Raw genomic sequence first — 12208 nt, 5'->3', positions numbered from 1 at the left:
GACAAATATTTAATGACTGATACATATCATAGTATCACGTAAGAATAGTTTTACTAGTCTGAAAATTCTCTATGCTCTACTATTCATCCCTCCGTCTCACTTAAGCTCTGGCATTTACTGATATTTTTGTTTTATTTTGGGATTGAACTCTGGGGAACTTTACCACTGAGCTGCATCCCAGTTCTTTTTTACTTTTATTTTTAATTTTTTTTTTTCTGTAGGGCCTCCCTAAATTGCTGAGACTGGCCTTGAACTTGCAATCTTCCTGCCTAAGCCTTCAGAGTTGCTGAGATTGTAGGACTACGCCACTATGCCTGCCCCTACTGGTTGTTTTACTGTCTTCATAGTTTTTCCTTTTCCAGAATGTCATACAGTGAGGATCATACAGTATGTGGCCTTTTCAGATTGACTTCTTTCACTTACTAATATGCATTTAAGTTTCTTGTGTGTCCTTTTATATCTTGATAGCTAATTTATTTTTAGTACTAATAGTCCATTGTTTAGCTATAACACAGCTTATTCATTACCTACTGATGGATATCTTGGTTGCTTTCAAGTTTTGGCCATTGAATGACACATATATTGGTGTGCCATATTGTTCTTTTGGTATGTTTTCATTTCATTTGGTTAAATACCAAGGAGCATGATTGCTGGAGTGTATGAGAATGTTTAGATTCCTAAGAAACTGCTAGATTGTCTTCACAGTACCATTTTACATTCCCACCAATAGTGAATGAGAGTTCCTGTTGCGCCACACTCTTGCCAGCATTTGGCGTAACATGTTGAACATTTTTTTTCATTTGCTTATTTGCCTTTTGTATATGAGATGTCTTTTCAGGTCTTTGGTCCATTTTAAAAAAATTATTAGTTATTGATGGACCTTTATTTATTTATTCATTTATATGTGGTATTGAGAATCGAACCCAGTGCCTCACACATGCTAGACAAGTACTCTACCACTGAGCCATAACCCCAGCCATCCTTTCTTTTGTCAATTTTTAAATAAGGGTTTTATTTTGTTGTTGAGTATTATTTGTATATTTTGGATAACAGTCCATCAGAAATATCTTTTGCACATATTTTCTTTTGATATTTTGACTTTTTATTATGAAACAATGCAGACAGAATTGTGAATTACCCTGCTACCACTGAGCCACATCCCCAGCCCTATTTTGTATTTTATTTAAGACAGGGCCTCACTGAGTTGCTTAGCGCCTTGCTTTTGCTGAGAGGCTTTTTATTTTGAAGGGCTTCAGCCATTTATTGTATTTAATTTTGTTTCACTTGTACATCACCATTTTGCAGCAAATGTCAGCCACCATATCATTTCATCCAAAAATAATTCAGTATGTAATTTTACAATTTATCCCTTCCCCCTGTTCCTTTTCCTCTATTGATTTCACTTCAGTTTTCATGAGATTCCACTCTACCTTTCCCCCTTTTCATTTGTAACTTCCACATACGAGAGAAAACATACCTAAAGCAAAGATTTTGTTCTCTAGACATAACATTAATACCATTATCACACTTAAGATAATTATCAGTAATGCCATAGCATTGCCAAATGCATTTGATATTGGTATATAGAATACAATGGAGTTTTGCATACTGGTTTTGAATCAAGCAATCTTGCTCAATTCACTTAAAAAAAAAAACAAACACTTTTGGTTGTAGATGGACAGGATACCTTTATTTTTAAGTTATTTTTATGTGGTGCTGAGGATTGAACCCAGTGCTTCACATGTGCGAGGTAAGCGCTCCACCACTGAGCTATAACCTCAGCCCTTAATTCACTTTTTTTTTTTTGGTACCAGGGATTGAACTCTGGGGAACTCGAACATTGAGCCACATCTCCATCCCTATTTTGTATTTTATTTAAGACAGGGCCTTACTGAGTTGCTTAGAGCCTTGCTTTTGCTGAGGCTGGCTTTGAACTTGCATTCTTGCTGCATCAGCTTCCTGAGCCGTTGGGATTTACAGGCATGCACCATTGCATCTGGCTTACTTTTTAACTCTAATAATTTTATAGGGAGTTTTGATTTTCTGCTTTCACAATTTTGTATACTTTTTGAATTAGTTTATTTTCTACCTTTTAGAATTTTTGTACTTTCTCATTATTACTCTTTTCCACTGTATTAGCTGCCTTGTACAACATTGAATACATATAGATAGATAACGGTTGTTTCTGATTTGAAATTCTTGTTTCATCTACTCTATTGATTTTCCTTCAATTTTTATGAGATCCCACCCTACCACCCTCCCCCTCTACCACCCCCCTCCCCCCTTTTGTCTGTAACTTCTTTATATGAAAGAAAGTATACCTACAACCCTTGACTTTCTCATTTTGGCTTATTTCTTTTAACATAGTGTTCCCAAGTTCCACTCATTTTCCAGCAAATAACATAATTTCATTCTTCTTTATAGGTGAATAAAACTCTATTTGCCTGTGTGTGTATCACATTTTCTGTATCTATTCATACATTAACAGACATCTAGGTTGGTTTCGAGGTTTGGCTTTTTCATTATGAATTATTCTTCATTGATTTTTCTAGTCTCAATTTTGGTAAATTGTTTTTTCCCCCTAGACATTTACATTTTAAATATTTTGGCATGGTGATCATAATATCTTCTTCATGAATTTATATATGATTTATGTAGAATATATATGATGTTAAATTTACAGGGTGATGAATTTTTATAAATGCATATTTCTGTTTCTATATGTCAGTATATATATATTTATATATATTCAGTATATCCATGTAATTACCAGTGAGATCCAGATAAAGAATATTTCTGTCACTCTATAGGCTCTTTCTTGCCCTTTCGTAAAGTCCCCTCTATAGATAATCATTATTTTGATCTCTGTCACCACAGATTTAGTTTTACTTAAACACTTAGTTAAACTTAACTAGAATCATAGGTATTTCTTTGTGTCTGGTTTCTTTTGTTCAGCATTATATCTGTAAGGCTCATCTTTGTTGTTGCTTGTGGTAGTACTTATTTCATTTGTTAATACAGAACAAATCTTGTTAATACAAAACAAAGTCTCTTGCTTGTGGACATGTTTTCAGTCTCTGTTAGGAATAATGCAGTTGTGAATATTGATTTACATTATTTATTGGTACATCTTTATAGTCTCATGTCTCATGAGTATACACATAGGAGGGAATGGTCTTAGGTTATGTATACTTATCTTTTGCCATAGTGATCATCAGCTTATTGTCCCAGCATAATGGTATAGATATTCCATTGTACCAATCTTTGCCAACAGTTACTTTCAGTCTTTTTAAATTCAGTTACTTTTTTTGGTATGACTGTGTATGTGTTGCTGTGTGTTGAAACCAGGGCCTCATATATGCTAGACAAGTGTTCTGCTACTGAGCTACATTCCAGCCTCACATTATGATTTTAATTTACATTCTCTGATGTTGAATGGTGTAGAGCTCTTGTGCAGTTGCCTTTTTGATCACAGAGATGCCTTTTTTTTTTTTAAAGATTGATGTGTGTTTTTTTTTTTTAAAGAGAATTTTTTTTTAAATATTTATTTTTTAGTTTTCGGTGGACACAACATCTTTATTTGTATGTGGTGCTGAGAATCAAACCTAGCGCCCCCTGCATGCCAGGCTAGCGCGCTACTGCTTGAGCTACATCCCCAGCCCCTTGATGTGTTTTATTTTACTTATTTATTTTTATGTGATGCTGAGGATCGAATCCAGCACCTTGCACATGCTAAGCCCCAGCCCCAGCCCCAGAGATGTCCACTTTTTAAAGTAAATTTGTTGGCATTGCTGGGGATTGAATCTGTGGCCTCATATCATGCTCAGCACTCCATCATTGCACTACATTCCCAGCTGAGTGTCCACATTTTTGAAATTCCTCTTTATGTCTTTTGTCCACTTTAAAATAAAGTGCTGGTCTTAGTGGTTAATAATAATTCTTTATATATTTTGCGCACACATCATAGATACATATTATAGCTATCTTCTCCCAAATGTGCTTTGCTTTTTTCTTTCCTTGGTTTTATCTTTTGATGAACAGTTCTTTATTTTAATGAAGTACAGTTTATCAATGTATTAGGTGGTTAGTGTTCTTTGTGTTTAAGTTTTACCTTATAAATAACCTGGATTCCGGTTTAAAAAAAAGTTTCGCCATATTTAATTCTTTTAGCTTTATTGTTTTACATTTCACATTTGTGTCTACTGTGTACATTTACCAATACTGTTAAGCAAATGGTCAAACGTTTATTTTTTTCATAAGGATATCAAGTTGACCTAGCAGTATTTATTGACTAGATCATTTTCCTCCAATGATTTGATATGGTGGTATTTGTCCAAATAAGTATGGGTCTTTTCTTAGTCTCTTTAATCTATTCTATGGGTCTGTTTGCTTATTTCTGCACCAATAACACTTGGTCCTTAATGTTGTAACTATCAGATAAGTCTTCATATTTGTTAGTGTAGGTCCTCTAGCTTCAGTTTTGTCTTAGCTATTCTGTATCCTTTGCATTTTTGTATAAATTTTTAGAGTCAGCTTGTCAGTTTTAATTAGAAACAGTTACTGAGATTTTGGTTGAAATTCTGTTGACTCTATAGGTGAATTTGGGGAGAACTGTCAGTTTATAATATTATCTTCCAACCATAAGCATAGTGTATAAACTTAATATAAGTCTTCTTTAATTTCTTTTGGCACTATTTTATAATTTTCACCGTAGTAGCCCTATGCATCTTTTAGATTTTTTCCCTTGGTATTTGATGTCTTTTGGTTCCATGGTAAATTTTATGATTTAAATTTCTCTCTCTCTTTCTCTCTCTCTCTTACTTGTTTTATTGCTTTGAATGTAGAAATAAAATTAATTTTTGTCGACCTTATGGTCAATGACCTTGCCAAGTTAATTTGCAGATTCTAATAGTTTATAGATTTCTTTGTATGATTTATACATTCAGTCATGTCATATATAAATAATTACAGATTTACTTCTCATAAAGATTCTTATTTGACTTTTCTTGCTTACTTTCACTAGTGTCTTTAGTTTAATGTTGAATAGATATGGTAGTGTATATATATATATCCTTACATTTTTTCTGGCATTAGGAGAAAAGCATTAAATGTAATGTTAGCATGTTATTGTCAGTCTTTTAATATAGTTATTTAAGTAATATTGTGTTAATACTTATTTTTATAGTGTGATTTTTCTGAAGTGACATGAATTACTTAATGATCCAAAACTATGGTTCATCTGGCCAATTTAGAGATATATTTGAATTTAAATTGTGTATGTAAATTAATACTCGAAATAGCATCATTTAAATGAGATTCACAAGAGATTTTTATTATTATCTTTGTGTTTCATATAAAATAACTTTGTAATTTTGTGATTTCTCTATTTTGAAAAAATATGTGCACGTGGTAAAAATTTAAACAATTCAAAATAGTTTACAGTGAAAAGTAAATCTTTTATCACAGTTTATAGTTTCATTTTTTCTGAGGCAACTGCTTTTACCAGGTTTTTTTAGTGGAGGGTATCCTTTCATACCTGTGCTTAGCAATTACACATTTAAACAATACACCTTTGGGTATGTACTCTAGATACTCCTCAGCTTCTTTTGATGTTTTATAGATTGTTTCCTACCAGAATATGTAGATTAATTAATCTTTCTAGAAGCTTCATGTACCCTGTAGATTTCAGCATACTCTCTCTAATTAATCTTTTTATGGGTACTCATATTGTTGGCAGTCTTACTTTTTTTTTTTAGTCTTACTTTAATTATCATTTAGTTAGGTAACTATTTTAAACAGTGTGGCATAAAGCTTTGTAATATATGTCTTTCTGCATAAATGTGTGGGGATTTCTGTTTTTATTTATAACTTAGCTAACCTTGTTATGAAAAAATTGCATAGCAAACTACCTTTTCATTACTCCTGAGGTTGGAAATTATCATTTAATTTGTTTCTCCAATGGACAGACATTGTAGTAACAGAAGACATTTCACTTTCAAGAAAAATCTCAGAGGAAAGTAATCTTACAAGTGGTGTTTGAGCAGGTTTCCTTTGGTAAAAATTCAGAGTAAAATTTATAATTTCAAATAACAGTTAATATAGAGTGATTGCAATAGTTAATTTGATTTGACTATTTGAGTACACTATTTATGTGGAGGTCCCCTCCCCTTTTTGGAAAGGCATCACTATTTTGTAAAAGAGTAGATAACTTGCATGTATTACTTAGCATTTGTAATAACGTGATTATTGTTAACTCCTTTAACAAATAATTATTGTTAAGGATTCATGATGTTCCGGATACAGTGTTTCATTATATGGGAATATAGCAGTGAACTGAGTTTTTCATGGGGCTTTTATTCTATTTGTAGGTGGGGATGGGACAAGAATAAAATAATTGGCTTAATCATAAATAATACATAATGCTAAGCTAATTAATTGATCAGTGCTAGAAGGAAAAATAGAGCATGCAGGCAGGCTAAGAAGTGCTGAGATTTGGAGGATAGGAGCTACAGTTTTAAATATGATGTGCCTCATGGAAGAATCAACAAGAAACTTGCTGTGGTTTCTAATGGAGGGCTATGGGTGTTTTAAAAGAGTGGAAGTGAGGCACACTTTTCTTTAATACTTTTTTATACCTATTACATTTTTAAGTATTTGTTTCATTTATAAACAATAAATTTAATTCTATTGAAAGTCTACTGTGTTCTTTAGAGGTGGGAGCAGAGATCCTCCCCTTCTGGTCCTTTCACCATGGATAAGGCCTTCTTTATTTAAAAACAAATACATGGTTCTGTAGTTGTATTTTCTTACAAATAGTGTATTAATGAAAACAGTTTTCTGGGAAAAAGTAAGGGAGATTTGAGTGGCAAATGGGTAGGGGATGAAAAGCTATTACAAAAGCTGGTAAAACCTTTGTAGTTATTTTAAACCATTAGCAAGGTGATTTGTCTTTTCAATAATAACTTCCAGGGTTTTTCAGTTAGCTTTATAGTGAAGCTTCAACTTTTTGAGTAAAAATGAGACTAAAAGTTTAATGTTTTCTGGTATGTGCTGGGTTGTTGTGTCGGTTACCTGCATCTGAACCACCAGATTAGGCTTACTTGAGATTTCTGTTGAAAAATCCAGAAGGATTCCCAGGTTCTCAGCTTAAGTACTTGTGGAGCCTTGTTAGCTGGATCCTTTAAAAATCGTAAAAGATGGGGCTGGGATTGTGGCTCAGTGGCAGAATGCTAGCCTCAGGCACTGGGTTTGATCCTCAGCACCACATAAAAATAAATAAATAAAAAATAAAGGTATTGTGTCATCTATAACTAAAAAATCAATTATCTTTACACTTTAAATCAGTTATCTTTAACTCTTATAGCTACTGAGAATTACTCTTGAGTATTCTGTTTGTTGAGAGTCTGGTAAATCTGGATTTGATTTTAGCTTTTATATTTGTGAATTTGTATAGTGTGTATAATACCTGTCAAAGGTAAAGGTAGGAATAATTTGGAATCAAAATATAAAATGTTTATATTACAATGACATCAAGAAAATTTGTAAAAACAATTATCCATCTGTTTTAATATTTGTTAGATCCTTCTAGTCCTTGTCTATGTCATACCCATATTTTCAGTGTAATCATAAATGAGATCCTATTTAACCTTTTACAAAAATTCTGTATTATTTAGTTTGGAAGTAGTTTCATACATGGTGTAAATAATTTCAGAGTAATGTAAAATTAGAAAATTGGCAAAGCTTATCAAGCTGTAGTTGCATTAATTTAGGATGAATCTCTGGCCAGCAATCTCCTAAGTTTTAGAGGATCTTTATATCTTATATATATATATCTTGTATATTATAAGCATTTTTAAGCTTTAAAACTTACGCTTAAGCTTGCAACTCCTTTATTCATTGGATAGTGTTGTATCAGAATTAGCTGTATATTTGAAAAACTCTGTAATTTAAAGTGTAAATATTTAAGCTTTCAATATAGATTCAATAACAAGAAACTAAAAAAAATACTGGAATAGTTGACGTTTTCCTTGTTCACTCCATGAAATATTCTGGCCAGCTTTCAGACTAGTAGAAGAATTTCCATAGATTGAATAAAACTATTAGTTTTCCACTAATATGCCAGTGTTCTAGATTATCACAATTATTTTTTTTATTAGCTTTAGAACTGGTCATCCATTTTCTGAATTTAATGAATTACTTTCAGACCCTCTCTTATTATTAACCTTTCTTGCTACCTAGCATTTACTCATAGCTTTTAACCCCTTTAAGTAAGCAGAGTAAAGGGTTTGGGATTGTGGCTCAGTGGTAGAGCGCTTGCCTAGCATGTGTGAGGCACTGGGTTCGATTCTTGGCACCACATATCATCAGCAAGTAATAAAAATATTAAAAAAAAGTAGTAGAGTAAGATGAAATTGAGAGCAGGTTACATTCATTACATAGCATTACATCATTAGTTATGGTTCTTAAGTGGGAAGGATAAAAGAAGGTTTTTACAGTTGAGAAAATTTTTAGTTATCTACTGATTTTAATATCAACACCAGAATACTTTAATATAGCAGAATACTCTAATAGCATGGGTCATAACTTGGTAGAACTGGTGAAAACCTTTTAAAACTTGGAGTTCATCAAAAATAGTTTTGCATTTTAAAAAATGTTTTTTATAAATAAGTTGGAGTTTATATTCTGTACCTTGCCAATTGTTAACTGCTATTACTAAACAATAGTCCCATTGTGAAATGTGAGATTTTGTTTTTGTGGACATTCTCATAGGACTTTATGAGAAAATTCTGAAATAAAGGGCAGATTAACTTTAAAAAAAAAAAAAAAAACAACAAACGAACAAAAACCAAACACACCCCCACCTCCACTCCAACAAACTGCTTGGCATACTTGGAAGGGAATAAACAACTACAGACTACAGTTTTTACTTTTCTGGGATGCCAGATTTCAGCTCAGAGAAATTCTTCAGCAGAGCAATAAACCTTTGAAAATTGGTTTATAATGGAAATGCTGACAGACCATTAACTACAGTGGTGCAAATACACAGCTCTGACATACACGAGGTTGTCCCAAGTTGCTAAATACAATAAACTACATTGGGCAGTGTACATCCTGTGGAAGCCAGTATTGGTGTATACAGTTTGTCATGTTATGCCACCTAATTATTAATGGGGAAGCTCAGACATATCACCTATGACATGCAGAAGAAGTATAATTTTAGAAGGAAAGAGTAGTTTAGGCTCTGCTGGTGCTGGTAGCTCATTTTATATTTGCCACACTGGAAAAGGCCCAGGGTAAATTTAACATGATGCATTTAATCACCATTCCAATTACAGTGCCACTGAAGCAGATCAATGTTTTCTTACTACCAATTCATTGGAACTTCTAGGTCATAAAGTATCATTATTAGGCATATTGGAAAGTCTCAACCCAATGGAAATGTGGATTCTGGGATTTTCCAATTGCTTTGAAATAGTAATGGAGGCTACCTGGGTGTACATTTTCCCCATGTAAAATGAAAAGTGGAATTTAAAGGGATTGATATGACAAAGTGAGAATACTGTAATGCTCCAGAGAAGGATAAAGCTGAATGTTCATATCCAAAAGTAAAAGAAGGAAAATAACGAAAGAAGGTGTATTCTCCTATACCAGCCTGCTTAATGACTGATATCCTGGCTAATAATATATATTGTGAGAGTATGTCTTATTATTGGCTTTAGTCACATAATCTAGCACGGTTCTTGGCACATTATATGGATGCTAGTAAATATTTTTGGTTTACATGTTTGTTCATTGGAAAACTATGGAGTCTAGGTTTCAGGCACTGTGCTAAATGTTGAGTAGTGTTCCTCATGTGTGTTTGTATTCCATGTAATATTGTCTATGTAAATAAGCAGTTGGTATTAATCCATAAATGATTTCTTTTTTCTTTAAATATTTATTTTTTAGTTTTAGGTGGACACAATATCTTTATTTTTTATGTGGTGCTGAGGATGGAACCCAGTACCCCACTCTTGCTAGGTGAGCGCTCTACCTCCGAGCCACAACCCCAGCCCTCATAAAAGATTTCTTAAAGGCAGTGTAGGTACAATGCAGAGTGTCATGAATTCTTGTAAACACAAAAGTACATTGTGGCTAGAATAATGTTCATGGACTTGTAAATAAAAAGGCCTGACATCGTAACTAGATTTTAAATTCTGTACTCCTGTATTAAAAAAAAAAATCAGTGCTAATTATAACTTAACTGTTCTGTTTGACTCAAAATATTAAAACAAAAAAAACTTCCCAGTGGTCATCTTAAATAAGACTGATCACCTCTTAAGAACATGTAAAGATTCCTGGACATTAGCCCCATAGATTTTGATTCACTGTGTTTGGGTGGGGTTGAGGAATCTGTATATTTTTAAAAATTTCTTTTTCTAATGTTTATGTATGGCCACTTTGGGCCTACCCTCCCTACTCTGGTCCCCTTTATCCCCTTTTATGATTTGCTTTTTTAAAAAATTTATTTATTCTAATGTGTTATATAAGACAGCAGAATGCATTTCGATTCATTACACATATAGAGTACAATTTTTCATGTCTCTGGTTGTACACAGAGTCACACCATTCATGTCTTCATACATGTACTTGAGATAATGATGTCCATCTCATTCCACTTGTCTTCTATTCCTTCTGCCTCCTCCCTCCCCTTTGCCTTTCATGGTTTACTTTGAAATGAGTGGTGACAGTTATCTTTAGACTCTTGGGTTTTCTGGCTAGCACAATATTAAATAATTAAGTCATTTCCTGGTGGGAGGAAAGTAATGCTAGCATATACAACTTCTGTCCATATATTTCACTGGAAAGCTATTGTTAGGACAGTTTGGGGTAGGATACAATTTTCTTTTCATAGCTATTCATAGAATTGTGATGCTGAAAGGTGTCTTAGAAATTATTTAGTTTATTCATTTAGAAATCATTTAGAATATTCATGTACAAGTTTTATTTCCCTCCTTTTATATTTGAGTTAATCTTGGAATAAGAATTTGAATCCCAGCTGTACCTCTTAATAAGTTGTCTCATTTCTCTGAGGCTTCATTTCTTATACATAAAGTAAGGTTTATGATGCCTGCCCACCTACCTTGTTAGGGGATTTGTTTTGTTTTGTTTTGAGATGGGGATGGGTTTTGTTATCTTGCTTAGACTGGCTGCCTCCATCCTCCCACCTCCACTTCCTGATACTGGGATTACAGATGCGAGCACTGTGCCTGGCTCTTTACAGGAAATACAAAAGTATTTTTTAGTGGTTAATGAATCTTTATTTTATTTATTTATATGCAGTGCTGAGGATTGAACCCAGTGCCTCACACATGCTAGGCAAGCGCTCTACCACTTGAGTTACAACCCCAGTCCCTACAGAATTTTTTTTCCTTATGGGATTTTAATAATTAACTGAAGTACATAAAAAATGCTTAGCATACGTGAAGTTAGCCAATCCCCCCCCAAAAAACAAATGCCGAATGTCTTCTCTGATATAAGGGAGGTGACTCAAAATGGGGTAGGGAGGAAGAGCATGAGAAGAAAATTACCTCTAGATAGGGAAGAGAGGTGGGAGGGAAAGGGAGGGGGAATGGGAATTGCATGGAAGATGGGAGGAGACCCCTTTGTTATACAGAATACAGGTATGAAGATGTGAGGGGGAAAAAAAGAAGTGGGTCACATTAGATTGGGAAGAGAGAAGTGATGAGAGGGGGGAGGGAAGGGGAAGGGGGGAATGGAAGGACAGCAGAATAAAATAGTCATTATTATTGCTGTGGGTATATACGTGACTGCATAACCAATGCAATTTGGCAACCGGTACACTTAGAAAAATGAGAAATTATATCCCATCTGATTCAAATGTATGATATATCAAGATCATTGTACTGTCATGTGTAACTAATTAAAACAAATAAGAAAAAATGCCTAGCATGTATCTTGCTTGGAGCAGTGTAGCAAGTGATCAATTAATGTTAACTATAATATGATGGATCTATGATATATTTAAAAGCCAAAAGAAGTAGAAAAATTGTAATATTTAGGTTCAAGTTAAAAATGCTCTATACATATGCAGTTTATTGTTTTAATTTTAGATTGTAGTATAATACAGGTAAAATATATCCTTTTAATACTTTAAACATTTCAGTGGCATTTAGTACAACCACAGTGTTCTGCAACTTTACTACTG

The 12208-nt window shown here is 33.4% G+C and overlaps 1 protein-coding gene across 4 annotated transcripts in view; it reads left to right on the top strand.

Annotated features, from left to right (window-relative positions):
• Window positions 1–12208, top strand: part of Zfand3 (zinc finger AN1-type containing 3) — a 316019-nt gene that overhangs the window by 62726 nt on the left and 241085 nt on the right. The window contains exon 2 of one of the 4 annotated variants that reach the window (XM_058581419.1): window positions 222–387. The exons of 2 other annotated variants lie outside the window; for them this stretch is intronic. In XM_058581419.1, the coding sequence (XP_058437402.1) occupies window positions 311–387 (77 nt within the window). In that variant the 5' untranslated portion in view covers window positions 222–310. Of the gene's footprint in view, window positions 1–221; window positions 388–12208 lie in introns of those variants that run through there. One more of the 4 variants, XM_046450640.2, reaches the window with a different exon arrangement.

This window comes from Marmota monax, unplaced genomic scaffold (assembly GCF_021218885.2).
Source record: "Marmota monax isolate L192 unplaced genomic scaffold, Marmota_monax_Labrador192_F-V1.1 WCK01_AAM20220418_F8-fsc00127, whole genome shotgun sequence".
Lineage (NCBI taxonomy): Eukaryota > Metazoa > Chordata > Mammalia > Rodentia > Sciuridae > Marmota > Marmota monax.
This window is presented reverse-complemented; position numbering and strand designations above follow the sequence as displayed.